This window comes from Mus musculus, chromosome 3, assembly GCF_000001635.26.
Source record: "Mus musculus strain C57BL/6J chromosome 3, GRCm38.p6 C57BL/6J".
NCBI lineage: Eukaryota > Metazoa > Chordata > Mammalia > Rodentia > Muridae > Mus > Mus musculus.
Window position 1 is genome coordinate 30,221,558 of NC_000069.6, and position 24,312 is coordinate 30,245,869.

Sequence of the window (24,312 nt, forward strand, 5' to 3'; positions counted from 1 at the left end):
CATTGTGCTATGAAACCTGGTGCAAGGTTGAAATTTTTTTGTAAAAATCTCATAAAAAAACAAACAACAAACCCTTTACCAATACCCGCTAGTACTCAGTAAATAGCTGAGTTTTTCCACTCTATTGGGAGTAGTGGGATCCCAGTGAACTACATTGGAATAGCCTTGAAGTGTGGCTGCATTCATTAAAACTACAGATCACAGGCTTTCAGAACAAATTTTGTCTTCAAAACTAGAAGACTTTACAACATTTTCTTTCTATAAAGTTCAATATAAGTGGATCTTCAGAGCTAACGGGAACAGTTACAGGAAACGCCTATAAAGCCAGCACTGCCTTGTTAGTGGCGGCCACAGCAATTCCGGGCATTAAGTGTTTTTCTCCAAGTAACCAAGAGATGGGGGAGAGTGAAAAGACTATTAATTTAAGAGGCGAGTTTCTTCTGGATGTAAGATGCCTCCTCCCTTCTTTATCAGCACATGGTGAACAGCTGTGAGTCACTTCACACAGAGACAATCGCCCTATAAGTGACTCACCACAGGTGTGCTCCACACCTGTGTCCTCAGAATGAGTAACTGTCCCTCAGATGGTCAAGCCCTGTGAATAATTATTCTTCAGGAAGGTGACAAACACCTTAGGTGGACAGGCAATTAACTTAACCAAAACCCATCAGGTGAGGGGAGTTATTGGTTGACTTCTATAGTTAACTAAGAATAAGTAATGATCAGAAGAAAACTGGAAGGAGAAAGAGAGAGAGAAGGAAAGGGGCTACAGCTATCACATGTATATCCTCTAGGTCCTAAGAGCAAACAGGGTTCAGGTGACACACTTGTGGATCTTATATAGTAATTAACAAGAGGCAAAACAAGAGTGATTTGGGGACCATATGCTTGCTTTTATACTTTCTCAGTCTCGTATGAAGCCCTAACTACAAGACAATTGTCCAAACAAACAAAATATGTCCAATTCGAGAGGCCGGCAGAGGCATCCACACACCCCCACCTCCCGAGGGTTTGCTTCACAGACCCCTTCCCTGGGCATCCCCTCATCCTGTCACTTTCTCAAGGGCTTTGATGTGATGTCATTTGTTTGGTGTTTAGTCTGTGCCTAAAATGTCAGCTGTTTATTATTTTTACATTTCAGCACTAACGCAGTGGCACTTCAGAATAAAGGGCAGGGTTTCTGACACATCTCAATGACCAAAGGACTTACATTAAATAGAGGTTTCCAGTCTCCCTGAAAATACACTCCCTCATTTTTTAAAAACATAGACAGACTAGTTTTCATTACCACATAATTTTCTCCTGACATTTGTGTAATATACCTGAGTGGCCCTGTGTAAAGAACCAGCATATTACTTCAAGGAGACTGCGCCTCATCTAGAACTATGGAAAACCGCTTTTCCTTTATAGAGTAGAGAAAAAACCAACAATGTAGGAGCAGTAGGATGAGGAAACAAGATTATCCAAAACCAGGCTCCATCCTGCCTAGCTCACAAGCTAGGCAGCCTCACAGGAAGGACAAACTTAGTGTGGGAACTAAAGAGAATCAATAATACCTAGTTCATGAATAAGTAAACACAGATACATTTTTTCTGTAAGAATACATATACATACACACATACACACATACACACACACACACACACACACACACACACACACACACGGCAAGCGGCTTTCAGAACGATCACAGACAAATCTACTTGGACAGATGTCTTGAGCTGGGCAACTCCCTGCTTATTTTTAACCTCTACCAGCTTTCTGATGAATTTTAACAACCTACCTTGGTGGGTTTTTTTCCAAATAAACCTAGCTAATCCTATAGCCGAACCCACCTGTGTTAATTCTTGTCTACCTGCCTTCAGTTTTAAAAGGAGTCATGTTCATCTACATACCTAGCACATCACAGCGCTGAATCCTACCATTCTTGACTTTAAAGTTCTAATATTTCAAGCACCACTGTGCCTGAACAGAGAACCATGGAATCCACTGAAACTGAAAAGGAGCTCCTGTTGGCCCATACTCCTTCTAAGTGTCTAGGTGTACTGCGACTGCTCTGGGGTACATGGCTGGACAAATCATGGACAGCTATTCTCCAGTTGTGCTATCAATTACAACTTACCTCTAAATCAGATTCAAGGAAAACTGATGGAGCCCAAAATCAAGTCAACAGCACAGCCATGTCTCCAGCAGTCAGCTGAGGTCCTCGAGAGAGGTGCCAGCACCCAGGAGCTGACTTTACCATATAGCTAGCTGCATGTGTCCCTTCATAGTGTCCTTAACAAGGCAGTGGCTAGGAACTCCTGCAACTTGGATTACTATAATTCAATATTTCATCAAGCACTTGGATTATTCTTTAACCTGAAGCATCTACACACAAGCCCAACTACTCCTCAACTGTTATATTCCGGACAGTATTTTTATAGAATTAATGTCTTCAAATAGGAAACCTCAGGCTTTGGAAGGTACACACAAAGAGAGCGTCTCTAGAAAATATTTCCATACCTGGATTTCTCAACATTGATGCCTTTTCTAACATCTCAAATTTCAATTAAGTATTACAAAATCCTTGTTATTCTCAGTGGAAACCCCACCCCACCCCTGCATACAAGAACTCTTGGGATAGTACAGAATGTATAAAGAATCATAAAATGTAGCAAGAATTTTTGCAACAAACTAGTCCTGTAGATGTTACAGATGAAGTAGACATTAACCCAGAGTTCCCATGGCTACGGGAACTGAATGATAGGGCTAACTGCATTCCCATGGAGTAGGGGCCTTCCATATGGGTGCTGGCTCTTCTCGCTCTTCCTTTGAGAAGTTTCTCTCCATACTCAGGGAAACTCAACTTTGAGCTTTAGGCTACTGTTCCACCCACCTATAAATCCTCAACTTTATTATCCAAAGTCTCCCACTGCGACCTGATAGGAGTTGGAGAGACACCTGCCTCCATTTTTAAAAGTACACATGACATTTTTCAATAATTTTTCAACAATTTTTGAATGCTTTTTTACATCCAAAGAATTCAGACGTTCTAACAAATGGCAAAGTTCAGTTTGTTAAAAGTCATTGAGAATCTTCTATTGCATTTAATTTCCCCAATCTCTGTCCAGATAACACTGTATATGAAATGTTATGTGTGAACAGATGACAACGTATAAGATCAGGAGATGTGCTAGACCTCATGATACATGTCTGTATTCTGTCACAACCTAGAGAGTTATGATCGCATCACTGTCACACCATAAGCCACTGAGCAGGCTCCAGAAAAGATGCCAGTTCACAGCATGGCTAATGTCACTTCATATGCAACAGGATCCTGTGGAGGGACAGAGTACACTGTCTGCGCTTAAAAGGAGGTGTTGCTACTCTATTGAGGGTTCTTGCTGGCAGGAGCTATGTGTGTTGTCTAGGTTGGTCAGAAAGGTTCCACAGCAGCAGGTCCTGAAGAAGACTGCATAGTGGAACAAAAGCATGCAGATTCCCTGACCAGATCACACTCTTCCCTCCCTGCCTGTGGAACAAACCAGCCCCACTCCTCTCTCTGACTGAAGCCTAAAAAGAGAGAGTTTTCAAGACAGGGGAGTGCTTAGTGTCAGAAGGAGCAGTAAGGAAGCAAGGAACTAGCTGGGGTGTGGTAGCACACGCCTTTAATCCCAGCACTTGGGAAGCAGAGGCAGGTGGATTTCTGAGTTCGAGGTCAGCCTGGTCTACAGAGTGAGTTCCAGGACAGCCAGGGCTACACAGAGTAACCCTGTCTTGAAAAAGCAGCCTCCAAACAAAATTGCTGGAAGTGAACAGAGAGTCGGGCTGGGGTGTGTATGCACATGTGCAAAAGCTAAGATAAACTGTCGGATACTCTTACCTCCTGTTACCACTTACCGCCCTTGTTTTCTGGCTTGCCTGCCTGCCTTCTATCCTTCCGTCCTTCCATTTCTTTCTCTCTCTTTCTTTTCATACTTTCCTTTACTCTTTCTTTCTTTCTTTCTTTCTTTCTTTCTTTCTTTCTTTCTTTCTTTCTTTCTTTCTTTCTTTCTTCCTCCCTTCCTTTCCTTCCTTCCTTTCTTTCTTCTTCCTTTCTTCCTTTTCATCTTTCTTTTTTTCAGGGACTTGGGACTCCCTAGGTAGGTTAGGCTGGCTGGACAGTGAGCCCTGGGTCTATGCCTGCCTTTGCTTCCCCAGATCTGGAATCACAAGGTTAAACCAATATGCTCTGCTGTGTTTTTTTATTTTTTCAAACATGGGTTCTGGAGCCTGACTTCATTTGCTGAGCTATCTCCCAAGCATGTGCTGCAGATGCCTAATGTTTCACTCTTACACACACACACACACACACACACACACACACACACAACCTCCCCACGTTGTTGCAACACAGGTTCATTAGAAACAAAGGTAACCCCCACACACTCCCTCCTTCTTATGGTGAAGGGACAGTTCCTAAAGTCTCCACTTAATATCCATTTAAGCTGCATCGGTGTCTACTTAGAAGTAGTTGGGTCACATGAAAGCCACTTTTAAACAGCATTCAGAAAGCAAATACTGTTCAACTCTGGGGTGTTGTGGCTCTGCCCACCCAGGACATTTAAGTTTCTAGCCTTTTCATATAGGTAAGTAAGCCTCTCCGATGGAAAGGTGATCGCGGAGCTCACCATGGGATGCATACCACAGACCCGCACCCCGCTCGAGGCACTGTGTGCAGCTTCTCCACCTCACCTTCACGGCTGACCCCTGAGATCACTGCCATAGTTACTCCAGCCTATTGTCACAGGTAAACTAGAGAAAGAAGCTTAAGCACTAAGATCAGAAGCCGGCTGGTAGGATTTAAACAGAAGGACCATTCCTCTCAGGCTCACACTGTCTGTCGATTTTCTTGCTGTGCTGTACTGTTTTGTTTAAACAACCCCATTGTATCTATGTTCTATTTGAAAGGGCAAAAAATGGTAACTGTGAATATTGCTTTGTAAACAGTGCACCAGTGACATTGAACTTGGCCTACTCCAGGAACAAACCTTTCCAAGAAGAGATAGGAAAAGCATAGTATCTTTAACCCACTGACTTTCCACTCAAAAGGTTAGGTCTTCAAGTGAGTGCCCTGCTCAGACATTAGATTCAGGGAGGGATGTACACACCAAAGTTGCTTTCGTTTCAGGTCTGCAAACCACAAGTTTATGGCAGTTTTACCAAGAGAAACTGTAAAACATGCACATATTTTTTACTTAATTTGAAATGAGTTTGTATTCTTCTCAGAACACAAAGACCCAAACATGGCCTCACTATAAATAAAACCTCCAAACCTGCTACCCTAGAGAATATTCCACACGGGTAAGGACGGGGTTGAGACAGAAGAAAGTCAAACGACTTTTCCAAGGTCCTGAGTCTGACTTGGGGCAAAAACTCCAGGTTCCTGGCATCCAGCCCAGTGCTCGTTCCACTGTGTCGCACACGGCACTGAAACACAAACCACTTGACACATGGTGAAGGAGTGAGCGAGGGGCTATGCCACATGAATGGCTAGATTGTTGGAGATGATGGGGGCGGGGAGCGCCGGAGCTCCAGAGCAAAGGCCTGAAGGATAATGCACTGTTACAGAAATCTATTTGCAAGTAGCTACTGCAGTTACCCATGTGGCTGCGGAGGAGGGGGGCCGGGGGGGGGGGGCGTGCAGAACAGTTGATTGACAGCATGAACAAAGGTTCTGACAGTCTCACAAAGCACGACACAGGAGTCACCGTACTTCCTGGGCATCACTGTAGGCTTCATCACACGAGACCTAGAACACAGTGAGGGAAAGCCCACCATCCACCACAGGGCCTCTTGATTCTTCGGGCTCTCCTGTTTCCCTATTTTGCCTGATCAATATTAGGACTTCTTCTTCTTCTTCTTCTGTTTCTGTGTTTCCTTTGGACCGCTCCACATCCACCTTGCACGAATACTAAGCATTTAGGAGCTCCTTTTTACATAGTAACATGCCGTGTGTGCTGCTAACATACATGGTAATAAAATGTGATGAAAGTTACTTTGATTAAAATTTCTTCATTATCCCATGTGCTGCCTACTGTTCGCCCACAGTTTGTACATCAATAAAACTTCATATTAATATTCTCTGAGGTAGAATGATCTCATTAACCATTTCCCCCCTCTCCTGTCCTTTGCTTCCAACTGTGTTGTTCAACTTTGGAACTTCTGACAAATGGCCGTTATTCTCGGGGCTAGTAAAAAGTTCCCAAGCTTCAGGGGGAAACGTAGTTGGTCTAAAGCCCAAGGGAACAGGGTCGTTGAATTAAATGATAAATATATGCATTTAAGATCATTAGAGACTTTATCTCCTGTGAAGGCTATATTTGTCAGATTGATATAATTTCTCTCAACTGAGTACTTAACTCCATGGGCCACCGTTATGATTACTCCTTCCCCTTTAAGTGGGAGACTCTGGCTAAGAACACGTGTGCTCACTCCGGTGCAGCTTCTAGAGTGCTCAAGGCACACCTTTGTTTCATTTAGTATGCAATTTTCACCTCTGACCCAAGAAATGAGGCCTGGGTTTCCTGAGGTTTATTGCCTGTTAATAGACTGCTGGCTGTCTTTTCAGCAGTAATAGAAATGGCGGAGAGGCATTTCGTTTAAGAGGCTGGCAGCAGGCTGCAACCTGAAAGACAACGTCAGAATTCAAAGACAGCCTGGCCCAGAAATAATATAAAGATCTCAGTGACAGGAAGGAGGAAGTTTTCCATATTCCCTCGCACACTGGGCACCCTGCTGTGCAGACAACTGCCGCCTGGCCCTAGCTATTTCCCACTGAACAATGGCAGACACCCTCAACGGTGCTAAGTGATTGATCCAATAATTCATCTTCAACTTACACCTATCTACATATTTGGTTTCTCCTCATTAAACTAGAAACATCAGTGGTAAACTTATGAAGTGCAGTCCATGGCTCTCCATAAAATACACACAGACGCTCATAAGGGGCTCCCGCCTGCCCACTGCCTGCTGACACATGTTTATAATTTTGTCTTTATTTTGTTTGCTGTGGTTTGCTCTTAAGTACATCTGTTCAATTAAAATAGAAACGTGTGACATGGTCTGTACTCAGCAACTTTGGAGCGTGCTAATGAAATGTTCTAAGACTCCTGTCTCTGCTCCTTTAATGCAGAAGGATTTTGTGCCTCGGAGCTCTAGAGACTGAAAAGTGCATACAAAAATATCCTTGAAATCATACAAAGAAGTTGACTGTTTTGTTAATAGTTAAGCGAAGATGTTATTACAGCATATGGACATTATTTTACATGAAAAGACATTATTAAAAATTATTTACTGCCTCATGTTTGAAAACTTACAGGAAAAGTCTGATAATATATTCAACTTGTTTATTACGACTTCATATAATTTTGAATAATACTACTTTTTCCTTTGACAAGTGCAATAAACTGTACCAGTATAGACATGGGTTGATTATCACGAGTGAACTGTGTTGCTTAAAGATACATGCTGGAACAATCAGCTTTTGACGGCTGCATCTCCAGTTATTTACGCTCGCCGTCGAGGTCATAACTCACCATTTCTATATTAATAAGGCAGCGAAATTTATTATGATGGTATTGAAAAGTTATTAAGTACTGCATCCCAAGTGACAAAGTACCCCAGCACTGTCACTACCCAAAAGCAGTTGCCCATCCATCACCTGCCGTTCCAGATGGTCCTGCATCTTTATCGCTCCCAGGTTGGTGACATCACCTGTTCACCCACTCAAAATTGATGATGAAAGCAAACAGATCTATCTTACTTACATTTACCAAATCAATTTAATTTTTACAGGCCGTGGCTTAGTGACATATTGACTGTTTTCCTTAATGGCATCTACCGTATTTAATGCAAGGATGTCATCTTTGATTCCTGGCTCGCATAATGCGTCATTTCATAATAAATTTTTCTAACATATTTACTTAATGGAAAGAATTATGATTGCTTGTCGTTTCTCTTATTAAACACAATGATAATTCTTTTTCCTTTTGAGTATCTCTTTTGGAGCTATTTTTATCCCTCTCTGACACTTAAAAGAGTATCGAGGGCTTAGATGAACCGCAAGTGCTAAGCAAATGCTGAACATAGGAGCAGCTGCTAGAACTCAGGAAAACTTTGCTTCATGTATTTGTAACAACCACAGAAGAACCAGGTCTTCAAGAGCTAGCAATTATAAGAACGTTATCAGTGACAGCTAAAGCTGGAGATGCGAAAAGACACTGTGAATGGCAATAAGCCATAAAACAGATTTTAATTGTCAATATACTTGCCGTTTACGTTTGTGCATTATTATGATCATATCTCTGAGGGTAAGATCTCTACATCAAATATAATTGAAAACAAACAGGAGTCCATTGAGGTTATGATACAGATAGAAAGGAAGTCATTCGGCTGATTCTCTAACTCATACATGTGATACCCCTTTTGTTTGCCACAAGCAAAAGCCTCCTGTCCCTCAAGACAAGGACTTCTCTAACCCACATCATTGTGGCACTGTGTAACATCTATACCACCTAACTAGATGTACTTTAGGCTGGGGAAGCATAATGGTATCGACTTTTGGTTTTGCTATTTGGCATCCACCTACGTGGGTGTGTTCTGGGCTAAAATCCTTGACTGGCCCTTTGTCAGAGCCTGCCCATATTCAGAGACCGTCAGCACTTGGAAGGCAAATCACCTGTGGTCTCGCTGGCCTCCAATCTCTGAGCAGGGAAATGTGCTCTTGGAAGGAAAAACAATATAAAACAAACTATACGTATAAGAAATCTCTAAATGGAAAAGTTGGGGAAGAGTCTATAAGAAGGAAAAACTGAGAAATTTAAGACGCTTCATGAGCTCATGAAAGTGGAGGACAGGAACATGTTAACTGGCCTTATTCAACAGAACTTGGCAGTGCTTTCTCTCCTGTTCACCAGCTATCTTGTCTGTCAAGCAGCAGTTCACTGATGTAGCCTCCTCTGCCCCAACATGAAAGCCAGAGAGGCCTAGAATGGACTTTAGGTTTATCTCAACCCTTGCTAAACAGGTGGGCAGGAGGATCAATGCCTTCCTGGGAAACCCCAGAAAGATAGAAAGTACCACCTAGGACTAACCTCCCAGCTATGATCCCACCACTTAGCTTCCACGAAGAGGGTAAAAACGTATTGCCAACGACATAACTCTAAGATGATGCAGAACCATTCAGAAGCCAATAGAGAGATGTCTGTATGTCTTTAAGTGGAAAGTTGACAGTACCAGTGAAGGGAAAACAATCCCGTAGATGGCAGAGGCAAGCAATCTCCCCTACCTGTAGACTAGGTTTGTCCAGATGCTCCTCCTACTCTACAAAGATGTCCCGTGCTCACATGCGATGGCTTTCCTAATTCCTCGAGTAGGCAGTCTTGGGTGAAGTTTTCAGGAAAACGGGACTCAGGCCGTCAACATGAGAACATCAGGAGTTGCTCATTCCTCGGGGTAGACAGTGCCTACACCAGAGTAGACTTCCTACACTGCTATCACATGTGATGAGTTAGCACCACGATAATTTAGACAACAAAAAGGCAAAAAGCAAACCATGTGGACCTGTGGCTACTGACCATTTGAGGTTTCCATATCATGCCATGCAAGCTGGGAAACCTCAAGGGAGGGTGTCATAAACAGTCAAAAGAGCACTGTTCTCCCAGTGGTGCCTACCACCCATGGGTGAGAGACTTGTGCCACTAGCTACTGTAACAGTAATATATATGTGCATACAGCACGTGTTGATATAGAAGCAAGACTCTCAGCGTCAGTTTGACAAGAACAGAGGTACCCACTTTGAGACATGCTATCTCACTGGAAAGAAGACCCTCATATGTAAGTCTGGCTCCTAGGTGATCAGCCAATTTGAGACACTGCATAATCAGAGACTAGGGGAAGGCCATACTGAGCCAATTCATCTACATGGTTTTTAAGAGTTATTTTACTTATTACTCCGTGTTTGTCTCTGTGTGAGTTGTAGGTGTCCCCAGAGGCCAGAGAGGTTGGATTCCCTGGTGCAAAAGTCAAAGGCAGCTGTAAGCTACCCACAGTGGGTGCTGGGAACTAAACTTAGGTTCTCTGCAAGATCAACAAGTACTCGTAACTGCTGAGCCTTTCTCCATCTCCTGTGTACATCATTTCAAAAGGCCACTGGAACAAGATGGATTCCTGGATTATGAGGAAAGAGACAAAGAATTCTGGGAGGAGAGACTGTTTGAAAGCCTCACCCCACCCCACCCCCCACCCCATCCTTAGGTAATGAGAGAATAGGAAAATGGATGAAAGAAACATGTGAGCAGAATATTTCATATTCTGAATATTTTTGATGTTTTGAAAAAGTTTTGAAACTAGAGAGATGTCCAGTGAAGAGCACTTGTTCCTGCAGAGGACTTTGAGTTTGATTCCTAGCAACCACATAGTGGTTCACAATCATTCTGTTCCAGGGGATCTGATGACCCCTTCCATCCTTCTTGGGCACTAGGCACACGCATGGCCCACAGGTATACATGCAGGGAACACACCACATAAATTAAAGTAAATCTAAAAGGAAAACTTTTTAATGGGAAATATTAATTTTAGAAGAACATTAAAAGTTACTGGAACCACGAACTTCATAGTTATTATCAAGCCAATAGATATATGTAGACTGCACGGAGACAGTTGTTGTTGCTGTTTTGACTGTTGAGACGAGGTTTCACTATGTCACCCTGTCAGTAGACTAAGCTGAGCTCAAACACACAGAGATCCCACTTGCTCCTACATCTTGAGTATATGCCTGGCCCATGATCAACTCTTAAAAGAAACAAGGTATGTACATTAGTTTGCGGGTGTTCATACCTGTATCAATAGAGATGACGTCCTGCACCTGACCTGCCATGATCCAATTAAGAAGCTCAGCCAAATCACTATCTGTGTCATCAGTGGCTTTTGGCTGATGGAACAGGCCTGATCAGAAATCTGTTCTGACACTTGCTGAGCAGTGTCAGAACATCTGTGAGTGAGGGCAGACATGGGGACATGAGTTCTGACCCACAATCATAGAAAATACATCCAATTGTGTGTGGGCCAGTTTGTATTATACCTAGGAATGAGTGAAAACATTCCAGGGAGACATTAATTCCTCATGAAGTAAAAAGCCACAATAGTGACCATTTTTGAATAGGTATTTTGTGGTGTAGGCTATTATTTGTGTTTAGACAGCATTACTTTTTCCTTAGTATACTTACTAATGTCACTACTATGACATCCATTAAAGATGCTCTCATATATATATATGTATGTATGTATATACATATATATGAGACTAGAGCAGTGATAAAATGAATCTCCATTGCTTAGCCCCTGAGTCTAGGCAGCCTGGGCTGTCTAATCCATTCCATTCTGCTTATTAAAACAAAGAGTAAAAACATGCTGAGGCAATACTGCCCAACTTTGTGAAACACCATCAAAGCTGCACTAGGATAATGTAGTTTAAAAACTCTCTCTCTCTCTCCTCTCTCTCTCTCTCTCTCTCTCTCTCTCTCTGTGTGTGTGTGTGTGTGTATATGTGTGTATATATATATGTGTGTGTGTATATATATATGTATATATATATATATATATGGATGAATGAATGAATGAGTTGTCTTCCTCATGTAGTAAAAGCAACTTCAAAAGTATTAAGACAAAAATCTTCTTTGGAAATGTAGCTCAATGGATATAAAACTTGTTCTTATAACCCTGATGTAGATGTTAGACATCTTAAAAATGCAATATTGGCAGTGGTGTTAATGAATATTCATAGTTCAGTGAACATAGAGATTTCATGCTTTAAAATCTCAGCTGATACTACTGCATAACCTCCAACCAAACTTCTGACCATGAGGACTGCTTGCTTTACAAGATAGGGAGGCATATCTCAATGCACTAGTGTATTTTGGATTACAGTCTGGAATATAATGCGTTTTCATAGCACTGAATCAAAGTCGGATGATGAATTTTCTACTCAAACATAATCTCTTTCCACTATTCTGTCTCATCTATTTAACAGGACAAAGGAGAAATTTACTATCTACACGCATCATTATTTTTCTCTGTGTGTAAAATTTTATGTATGTCTGAGAAGAAAAAATAAAACCTATGCACATACCTGGAATTTTAACAGATCAAACAAATTTGGAGCAGTGCTGAACAAGATGAACATAATAAGGGTTTTGATACACAGTAGGTACCTCATTAATGGACAAACATACACTTACAAAGTTTTATGACAGCTAGTGATAATAAAGGTAAAAAAAAATACATGCTAAATGATCACATAAACAAAGAGTTCAGTTTTTCCAATAAACTACCTCAGACTGGTAGAAAACCAAATTAAACTACACCACACAAATTGTTATTTGACTTAAAAGTAAGTTTAGGAAGCTGTCCCGAGTCCTTGTTTTCATTGTCAATTAGGAAACAGTGCTTCTTTTTCTAATAAGGCCTTGGCCACATAATTTTGAGTATCCTAGAGACACTTGGGTTTTTAGGGAACAAGAAAAGGGAACAAGTGAAATAATCTCTAAAACTCAGATAGTGACTGGCTTCTGCCCAGTAATGACCCAGTGCTGGTCTGTGTCCTAACCAATGGAGTTCCTGTGGTCTATATCCTACCCAATGGCGCTTCTGTGGTTTATATCCTAGCCAATGGCAAGTCAGTGTTTAGCCTGTGTGTTCCACCACAGCTCCTAACTCACACTAGAGGATTTAACCCCATGTAGTAGGAGACACAGTTTAGGCTGAGGCAGTCACAGTCAGACTGTAACACTGTCCAAGTTCTTCTTTATCAAATCAACAGTCCTTTGGGGAAAAATGATGTCTATTACATTATTACTGGGTTATTTTTACCTAACTATATACATTCAGCTTATAACTATGTCTTCAAAAAGTCCTATTTCCCTGAAATACAAACTTATAGAATTTTTCCAAAGTACCGTTTTTGGAAAGGTATAGGTAATATGTAAAAAAGTGACTTGAGGTTCAGAGGTATAGCTCACTGTACAAGCTCATGTCTTGGTATAAGTAGGCCCTAGAATAACAGATAGCCCTTGACAGAGCCAGAACCAACTGGAATTTTAGTCTTTGACTTCAAGTCTCTAGAGCAGTGATAAAATGAATCTCCATTGCTTAGGCCCCGAGTGTAGGCAGCCTGAGCTGTCTAATCCACTCTGCTTATTAAAACAAAGAAGCATGCTGAGCATTGGCAGTACTGCCCAACCATGTGAAACGTCATCGAGGATGACGCACCAGGATAATGTAGCTTTAAAAACTCTAAGCACACCTATAAGCAAGTCTGTACACCACATATTATTTCAAGCTCCTGAGTAAACGGTATCGCTGCTGCCAGTGGAACAAAATTTAAGCAACATTAAGGTGTGATTAGGGTGTCTGTGGGTGATGCTATACAAGGAGGACACTCAAAGAACAAATACAAAAATCTCTAAGGCTGAGAAAGGAGAGGCCCAACAGTGTCTGTGAGACATAGAAGAGTGTATATGAAGAGGAGTGCTGGGGGGGATAGAAACCAGAAAAGGGTGTGTCTAGTGTGGTTGGAAGTACAAGCAAGAAAGATTCTGAACAGCTGGATAGATGGAAATGCAACTTCCATGAAAGAAGTAACCAAGGAGAGCAGCCAGGAGGAGAGGAAAGCAGTTGAAACAGCACTGAGTTGCTCCATTCCAACAAACGACTGTAAAGGAAATCAGCAACTCGGGATCTGACACACAGCAGGCACTCAAAGATCGGTTCCCAAATCTGAATTTCCTCATTCACATTTACTTTAAGGATGTCTAAGAGATTTGCTTTCTTTCTAAACTGTTTCTTTGTGTGCTTTTTTTTTTTTAAGCTCAGTAGCCTCAGAGAGGTCATGGTAGTTAGAACGCAATTATCAGTCTAATCAGATAAGAGGCAAACGAGGTACAATTAAAAACATATATGACATCAGGACAATTCAAAGTGAGCACACAGGAGTGGACAGAGACCCGTGTGAAAGTGCCTTTGTTGGCGGCAAATGGATTTTCTATTAACTAGATAGGGTCGGAAAACTCTGCTACACTATCAAGGATAAATTTTGCCAGAGTCCCTAAGAGCCTTCTCGCTAGCTGTGTTCATTGTATCTACAGAGTACACAATTCACACTCTTAAAATTGTGGGAAGCGCCAGGAAGATGGCTTAACAGGTAACGTAGCTTGCTTCCAAGCTTGCCAACCTGAGTTTGATTGCCAGAAACCACATGGTCGAAGGAAAGGACTAATCCCACAAGTTGTTTTGTCCTGATTTCCAAATGTGTATGGTGGCACTCAGGGATGCACGCATGTGTGCATGTGCACATACACATACACAGAGAGAGAGAGAGGCAAAAGAATCAAGTAGATAAACATCAAAATGATACAGATACATCATAACTGGCATCAGCTGGGTTCTTAAATGGCAAAAATGGGGTGCATGATCTTCAGACAGAAAGCCATGGCTATTTTGCAAAAGCATTTTAATTTCTTGGCAATCAGCTTGGTTGTAACATTATGAAGGGAATAATGTTATATGGCTCAAGGTAAATACCTGCTCATGTGTATGCTGAAGACATTTCCCTCCACAGAGAAAAAAAAATCAATTATTTTTATATTTCCTTAAATGCAAAAATGTGCCCCAGATCCATGCCCAATGCATAGGCATTGTGTCTAAAAAGATACCACTCTGTTCTTTCCAACCCTGTAATTGCAAGCTGATTTCACAGTTCAGCTCTGTCGATTCCTAGACTTCCAGAGAATCCTAACTAGAGCTATACTTCTTTAACTCTAGAGATTCTATAATAAAAGTCTAATGAGTTACTTATTACTAGGTTGTTTATCGCCGTTATTTTAAGGTGAACAATAATGACGTAAAATTCATGTACATTTGTCTGAAAACTTTTTCCAACTCACGCACCCATTAATGCTTCGGCGATTTTTAAAAACCTCTCATTGACACATGTGTCTAAAAGTCATTTTACTAAGCCACAGCCTTCCCAAGGATGTGTCCAGGGACAAAACTACAGAAGGCACGCTCATGTGCAATCATGTCCAATCAAGAACTTAGCCTCTGTCATTTCAGATTTGAGTGAGGCTGTTTCCATTATAGAATTTCGAGTACATTTTACAAGGGGACAAAAAGATGAAATAATTACATCCTGCAGGTACTGCATATTCACTTCTACATAAAGCTAAGCAGATATTCTATTAATGGTCATAAATATTAAGAGAGTATAGCAAAATGAATCCTGCTTATCTGATTTCCATCCAGCTGAAATATTATAAAGGGAAAGCTCTCTCACAGCTCCATGACCTCCTCTTACCTATGCCGAGGTGGCCTACAAGCTGCTCTGCTGTAGACCAGATTATCCAGAAATTATGATGGTTTGATTTAGTCACGACATTTTTCAAACTATAGAAGTAAGCCAGGCTTGATAGCATATGTCTGTAGTCTCAGCATGCACTGGGACGATGAATCAGGAGTGAGGGTTCCAGGCTGATGTGGTCAATTAAATAAAACTCCATTTCAAGCAATGAAAATAAAAGCAAACTTAATATAATGTGTATATTTACATACTGTACTGGCACAAAAGGGTGAAGAAAGTAATGAACTGAGAACTGCACATCACCTGTTCTTATAGAAATGAAATTAAATTAGATATTAAAGTTATTAAAGGCCTCCGACTGTTGGATGCTGCCTGATGGGTTCTATGCAGTGTCTTCCTGAAACTAGAGACTAACTTTATAATCTCTTGGTGCTCTTATTGCAATATATTATTTATGATGTAAATATAATATTTAATATGCTATTCATTAAATCAATTTACATATAAAGACTCGCAGATTTCTGTGGTGCCTACTGTGCACACTTTAAAAAGGCATGTAGAATAAATGAATGGTCTTGTTTTAATAAAAAGAGATAAAATATATGAGGAAGGTAGAAATAAAACCAAATTGACCTATAGTTACAAATGCTAAAAAGAAAAAGCACGCTTCCCTCTAATCCTTCCAGACTCTTCTCTGCCTCGTACATCATACATAGCATATGAGTAAGTTTGTCTGATAACACCATGTGCTACTTATGATGGCCACATCCAACGTTCTGAATGATAACGTAGAAACCACAGCTTCTTCCTTTCATATTTCTAGATTAATATGCTTGTTTGATCGTTCTTCAGCTGGGGTCCCTTTTATCATGCTCTTCCTTTAAGTAACACATTACCAAACAGTGAGATTGTAAGGGAGTTTGCTCTTAAACATCAACTTGAAGACATGCTCACAAATGGAATATCCGCATAGCCACCTATGTAATAAATCTCTTCTTTATAGACCTTAATGCATATGTGTGCTAACTCAAACAATGTTCTTACCTCCCATCCATAGCTGGAATCTTTCAGGTCTGATCTCTGCTCTCCCATGTATGGCCCAAACTTTTCGCCTATTTCAATCTTCCTTTTGGTCCATATTCCAAGTCCTGCTCCAGGCATAGTTGACTCTCGAAGCTCAAACTCATCAGGAATAGGGATGTCATCAGGGATGTAGATGGGAGCTTTGTATGGCGAGCCCTCCTTAGGAGTAAATGACTCACTGGACGTCGCAGGAGAGCATGGCTCTTGAATGTGGAGGGAGGGAACACTGGTTATCCCATCTGCATCAGCATCTGGCATTTCTTCCAAAGGTATTTCAGGATAGTTGCCATAGGCACACTCATTACCTGCAAGTAAATAAGAACTTCATGAATTTCTACTAATAAACCAAGACAAAATTCCACAGGGGCAGCAACCCGTAGTAAGTTGTTCATTGCAAGCACAACAGAGAAGACCATTGTTAAAATGTGTACCATTAAAAATCTCTGTTATTCACAGGGGGCATAGATTATGGCCTAGTTTATCTGGGATACAATAGTAAATCCAGTATGTTTTTCCTCAACTGTTAATACCTGAATAGGCCAGCCTCACCCATCACCCACATGCAAAGTACTCAGCAGCTTATTTATCAGTCTGAATAAAACAGAGATAAGAACTAGGCAACTACCACCCCCAAAACATCCTACATTGAGAGCTGACAGAACCATATAGACCATATCAGACAGGTGGATCAATCAACTTGTGGAATCTTAAAGTAAATGTAACAGGCCATCAAGGCTGCCAAAGGCTGCCATGCGTGACAAGGCTTACATTTGTGCGGCCGGATATTGATAGAAATATTAGTTCATATTTGTTCCTCTTCTGTTGGTGCTTTGTTTTCTTTTTTCCTTCCTATTTCAAACAAATCTCACCAAACCCTTGCTATCGCCTTGCTCATTCTGCAGAAACTCAAAAGTACTACAAGCTAAGATCATGCTTTTTAATTCTGTAGACTTGAGGACTGGGCAGCCTGATCAATGAATGGGCTATGAATACTTGCTGCTCTTGCAGAAGACTTTTTTCCCAGAACCTATACAGCAATCTATTGTAACCACTTACAACTTCAATTCCAGGAAATCTGATACCCTCTTCTGGCCTCCATAGGCACCAGGCAAGTCCATGGTGCACATACATGTGTGCAGGCAAACATTCACACACATAAAACAAAGAATTAACAAATGTCCAGAGGGGAAGAGATAGGAGGGTACCCAAGTGTACCAAAAGGAGAAAAACATTCTCTAGACCAGGAAGTGGAAGAGTCGACTGCCTTTCCAAATCCTGGGGAGACTGCAAGGATTTGCAATAGACAAAGGCCTTGTTTTCAGTGGCTTTAAGGACTTTCCAAGACAGCACAACCCAAAGTCTCTGTATGAGACCTTGAAGTCTTCATGAAATGTATGTGAAGGACTCTACAGGCAGGTCAGGAAATAGAAAGAAAAATGGGTGAGTAGAATCTACTACCAGCTGGAGGGAATTACCCTTGGCTTTTAAGCACTAGACACGTGTTTCTCTCTGTTAGAGGTACAAACTGAAAGTCATCCCACACTGGTTTGACTCATAAGGACTTCAAGGACATAATAAGGAAGAAGGGCTAGGATGATAAGGCAGCTGATTCTGGTCAGAACCACCAGAAGGTAGACTGGATGGCTTATGATTGTTGCCATAGCATTTCTAGTGCAGCCTGGGTAACCATGAGTTATTCATGATATGGAAGAATTCCAGGCTCAGATTAGTGGCCTTTATTCTCCTATCAAACCAGCAACTATGAGTTTTATTAAAGCCTTCTAAGATGGGTTATTGGGCTACAAGGTAGAAGACACACATTCTGCTCTCAATTTCTTCCCTTACTCATTATAGAAATTCACACTACCACTCATCAACAACTTTCTAGTGAGTCTGGATCCTGCTTCTTAAAGTTATATATAATAACACACAATAAAAAGTGATAAGCTATGCAAAGCTGTATTTAATGCAGGGGTAGATTGTGATTCAAACACTGAATGTATGTCATTTAAACTAAGCATGTGACAGGCCTGCTGGCTGCAGGCTTGCATTGGGAACCTAGTTCTCAGCATATGGGTTCATTACCTTGCAAATTCAGCATGTCCAAAACTGGGACCATTGTCACCTGCCCTCCAATCAGGTACTTTGTCCATTTCCCCAGTTTAACTAGGAATGCTAGCTTTTCCCTAACTACATTAGATCCTTCAGAGTAATACGGAGATTTGCTCTCCTTTTCTTATAATCTATTCTTCTACAAAATTTATTACTGTCATCTGATCCGTTCAATTCACATTTAGCACCTAAAATTTCTAGCAGTGCTTGCTCTTCACTAGTCTCCAGACCACCAGTGTCTTGACTTGAGACCTAAATACTGAATTCATCTTCCCCACACGTCCTCCTTCCTGCTCAACACACTCCAATGGCTCCCAGTCTCTAAAGCTAAGTAGAAATGTTTTGGCTTAGAAAAAGATCTCTCCTTTTGAAGTCGTTCCTTCGGATTTTTAATAGTCCTCAACAGGGATGCTTGCGCTGCACACTGATCGTTGCCTCCTGAACTTGGCAAGCATTTCTTCTATCCTGGCTCCGCGTCTCTACCCTCTAGTTTAACCAATTCCCAATCTTCCTTCCAGGTCAAGTTCCAAATCGGGTTCCAACATGTCCCGTTCTCATCTCAGTTCACACAAGCATCTCCTTCCCCTTTAAGCTTACAGAATTTTACCTCTCTAATCTGCAATCAAACTACATTGCGTTACTGCTTAGGACTTAACGTATTATCTCCACCAAGGAAATAGAGCTTTGACAAGCTAGGTGAAGAAGTTTCACTTCATAGGAATTCTCCAAGTGATCTGCACATAATGAGTATTAATGAATAATTTGTTAAGTAGATAATTAACTGTGCATATAATTTTATTGAATCATTATACCAAACCAACATTATCCCACTGAAAACTGTCAATTATTTTGATCCTGACAACTACTTTTAAGAAACAAAGTGGTGGGGCACAGTAGATTATCAGACTTTTCATTTATATCTAGAACCAAAATAATTATTTGAATAACACCCTAAATGCACTTGAGAATTCCAACTGATTTTATACTTCATCAAAATATTTATGAACAGTTTGGATGCAGGATAAACATATAGAAACCATTTCCAAGGCAGACATGGTAACATCACTATGGTGGCAGCTCTTTGGAGAACTAGAGGCAGGAAGACTGTAAACTCAGTAGTTTGAGACAGACTTAGGCTATAGAGTGTCACCATGTCTTCAAAAGCAAACAAAGAAGCAAACAAACAAATAAACTTAAAATCAATGGCATCTCTGTAGAATTGTAGCCTTCACCTGCCATAAATAGAACATCACAATGAAACATCACAACGGATATCCTCAAAGGGAGTCATTGCTCACTGCCAGGATTTTATTTTCTTTGAGGAATGCTACAAATCGAATGACATCATGGAATGTATACACTTCCCCACCTAAGAAATAGGAGATCAAAAGGCACCTAAATAAATAGAACACTATTCTTCCAGTAATTCTTTCTGAAAGGCCAGTAAAATTTTCTCTCTTTCTACCATGAGTTAAACCAGTCACAGTATCGGGTCCAACAAAGGGATCTCAAATCCTAGAAAAAGATTGAGACAATTAACAAATGAGCCCTCCCACTGTCACATTGAACCCTATGGGCTCCCTGTCATCACGAACTCTCTCAGTTCAGAGTCTAAATGAGTGTCCAGAGAATCTAGCTCCAGCAAGATATGTGTGCCCTGCCTGCTGGGGAGAATTTGAATTTAAAGCATATATATATATATATATATATATATATATATATAGAGAGAGAGAGAGAGAGAGAGAGAGAGTCACTATATATACACATATATACACATACATACATATGCCAAAATATAATCCTGCTAAAACTGAAAAAAATAATATTCTAATTAACCCTGAAGAATAACTTAAGCACTCAAGCAAGTATAGGCAAAAGATCCAGTTCTACTCATCCACCTGCAGGCGTCAACACAGATGAAAGCCCAGGCCGTTTGTCTCTGAGCCACCATCCAGCTAGTATCAATCTGAATTAAATATGAACAGAGCTGGGATGACAGGAATGTAAATAGAAAACTGCTGACTTTTACCAAGCAAACCATACAGTCATATTTCAACAGAATCTAGCATTTATAAACTTTTCAGCATGGATAAGGTTTATCACACCATATTGAGTATTTGCATAAGTGGGAATAAACTGACACCTCTGTGGAGATTACTCAATAACTCCCCAAAAAGCTGCTAAGACATCATTCCATCTAAATGAAAAACAACCTCCATTATTCCATCTCCATTAAAGCTCTGTTATTGGGGGGAAATTGGTAGATCTCTTCCCCCGAGCTGTAGCTGTAGTCAATTAAAGACTTCCTACATATTGCTCTCACCGATTGAGCACATTTACAATAGGAAAGTATCAGGTAGGGCGTGTGGCATACATCAGTGGGCCCATAAAGATAAATAACCCTTGTAACTTCTTGGAGCTGCGCTGCCTCCAACTGTAATTTGCTTCATGTATCCTTTGGTTGTGTCATTAACTCGATGAGGACAGGGAGAAGAGCTTATTGTTTGAGGCAAATGGCTTGGGAAATTCTACTGAAAAATCAACCCCTCCAATTCAAACCGTAAGCGTTCTAATGTCCCTAGAGACCAAGCAACAGCCCACACTTCAATTAGATTCTACTTATTTCTGTAGCTGTCTCAGTAACTACCCAGGTTTGCAGTTTGTAAGAGTTTTGTTTAGAAGATACCAGAATCTAAGGGGGGGGGGGATTGAAAGCTTATTACCAATAATAACAGTGCCCATTGCTGCATAAATACACTCATTGCAATCCAGTGGGGGGAAAGTGATGTGAAAAATAATTTTTCATTCTTCCAATGTAGAATCTGGCAGTAAAAGACACAGAACAGAATCTCTACAGTCAGCAACTGTTCGAACCCAATCTTCGCTTTCTCACTTAGGCCTTTTACTTTCTTTAAAGATTTTATTAGGAGTCTGGGTCGTCAAAAGTCTGTCTCCTGTGTAAACATTCTGTTGTTCAGCCTTTTCATTTGATAGTGTTTTGTAAATACTTTTCTCTTTTTTCCTATTTGCTAAACTTATGTGCAATTGCTACACATTCTACCATTATAGGGATCCAAAGGAAGTGTGTCTATAGTACTCGGGTTTTTTGTTTTTTTCTTTTTAATCCCAAAACTGTCAGTAAAACAAATACCCTCTATATAGATATTTACATTTATCCATTTCAATTTTTCTTAGATGGGATCCCTATTAAAACCTAGTGAGTATTGGCATTTCTTTTCCAAATATATTTATCAATTTATACTATTACCAGTCATACTTACAGGTTCCAATGTGTGCTGTTTTTCATTTTTATCAGTAGGAAAACTATTTATCAGTTGTTTCCTTAATCTATACCTTAGTGATTACTAATACTAAATATTTTATCAGTGACTCATATTTCTTCCATTACATATTAGGCATAGCTTTCTCTCATTTTTTTAAAATGGGCCTCAACTCTTGTCTGATTAATGGCAAATTAGCCCAAGGATAAAAATCTTACTCATTTTCTCTATAGTTTTCTATTTGATACAGTCATAGAACTTTCTATCATTAGTGGAACTAAGTTCACTAAGTTGTCTTTGTGGGTTTTTTGCATTTTCTTAGAAAGTCCTCACCTATTCTGACCAGGGTGAGGTACTCTCCCTTATTTCCATTGAGTTTCATGGTTGCTTTTCTTCCGGCCTTGGATTAGCAGTGATTTACTACTCAGTGAAAAGCAGAGGAAAAATGATTTCATTTATTTGAGCTCCTGTGAACGGCGGGCTAGGAAAAAAAAAATGCCATTTCACTCATAATTCTTTGGCCCTTATTTGCAAGGCTGGCCTGAGTTGCTTTCTCTTTTTGTGGGATTTATATAACTCACCAGTTGTTTCTTTTGGCTCCTCTGCTTAGTTTAACTGAAAATCTTCTGGGCAGATGCCATTCAAGCTCCTGAGCTTCACCCATTAATAGCATTCAATGGCCATCAAAATGCTTATCACTCCATGTTGTCCTTCCTGTCGGTATCGGAAATGTTTTCCTCTCTGCTCCCCGAGTCAGTCCATTGATAGAAAGTGTTCAGAGACTAAGGCAGTATTAATGCTAACGTTTAAAGCACAAAGCTCGACTTTAGCTAAAACCATGAAACCATGTTAACTTGGCTGTACAAACTTGCGCACAATATGCACATCCATGTGCATTTGCTAGCAATAAGTGGTGTGTGTGTGTGTGTGTGTGTGTGTGTGTGTGTGTGTGGTACTTAGCAGCTCCCTAATCTTAAAAATAGGCTGAGACAGAAACATGATTTGGGATCTCAGGCAGACTGGTTGAGATCATAGCTGTGTAAAACAGCTGCCAAGAGGAGCCCGACTAGGGAATTGAACAGATTAGGTAACTCAGAAATTTAGACATTTCCCCCCATTATGTTTCTTGTTGCAGTTTTGTAATAAAAACACGAGCAAACTTCAAAGGAAGCTCTGTAGTAAAGGTTAATTGCCACTAAAGAAGAGGGTGGGCCCAAGCACCAGTACTTTGTGCCCAACTCCCAGGCAGACAGGAAGGATTACACGTGGCTGAACGCAGACGATGTGTGCCCAGCATCAGGAGAGGGAGGCTTAGCCAAACCTCAGGCCCCACCAGGGACCTCCAGGGAGTATGTGAGCATAGAGCCATGAGTCTGTGAGTCCATGCACGCTTACCAGTGGTCGGGGAAGGGAGGGGGAAGACTGCAGTTTCCTTTCCAAATTAAAACAGGACATGCTCTCCGTCCCTCCTCAGGACAATTCCTGAGTGGTGACAGAGGCGTGCTGATGAGAAAGCAAAGGACCTCAGGGGCCAGCTCTTCTCCACCAGCAGCAGAGCCCTCCACTGAACATGTGAGGAAAGGGAGGAGCCCAGGTAATACCAGATGCACAAACCGAGCAATGAACTGGCCATTGAAGCACTCTGTGAAAATGTCCCCAGGAAAATGAAATTTCACACTCCCAATGAAAGGAGGAAAGGAAACTACTAAGATGAGGAAAATAGATGCTCATGGAGCTGACAAATAGGCTGTAAAGGATTCTATGGAAATCCAGCAGCATAGATTTGGAAGCAGAGGTCTGTCCTATAGAGGTCATTGTCTTAGAGAGGTCACCCATGGGCAGTCTTCAAAGCACCATGATCCCAGAAAAGGGTGAAAGGCAAACACTCGTCATGTTTCAACTCTGGTCCATGTGTGTGACATCTGAGTCTCTATGGCATATTTGTGCCCTAGCCTGCTGACATGGCTTGGCATGTGGAATTTTCCTAATGGTCTTTCAAGCTCCTTTGACTCTCAGTGTTTCAGTTAGCTTCCTTGTTCTGACCTAATCCATTTCTTCCCTCTGGGCCTTGCTACCTGACAGTATTCAAAGCACTTCATTAGTCTGCTGTCAGAAAGATCCAGAATGAGAGAGGGTTGGGAGAGGTAGCAACAGACAGGGCCAAGAGTACAATAGGAATTGAAAACAAATAGCAAATATATACATAAATATATTTCTCATATTATGGTATAGGCCTTGCTAAGCTTCTCTTAAATGGCGATGGAAAGAAATTGCTAGAGCCTTTTGGCATCTATTTACAGAATCCAAGAAAACAAAATAGAGACACTAACGTTCTGTGGGTAAGGCCTAGAGGGAAAGCATGACCTGGTTAATGTTTGGTATATTTTGTTGTTGGTGAGCCTAGTCACCAGTCTATACTGGAAGGCCTGGTAGGACCAGACTCCTTACATGCCCGTCTGT

General features: G+C 41.0%; 1 protein-coding gene across 11 annotated transcripts in view; it reads right to left on the bottom strand.

Moving 5' to 3' along the window:
- Mecom (MDS1 and EVI1 complex locus) overlaps window positions 1–24,312 on the bottom strand; it is a 558,464-nt gene that overhangs the window by 270,262 nt on the left and 263,890 nt on the right. For 10 of the 11 annotated variants that reach the window (NM_001370769.2, NM_001370768.2, NM_001361034.3 and 7 more), the window contains one exon: window positions 16,421–16,764. In NM_001370769.2, the coding sequence (NP_001357698.1) occupies window positions 16,421–16,764 (344 nt within the window). Of the gene's footprint in view, window positions 1–15,011; window positions 15,685–16,420; window positions 16,765–24,312 lie in introns of those variants that run through there. The other variant, NM_021442.3, reaches the window with a different exon arrangement.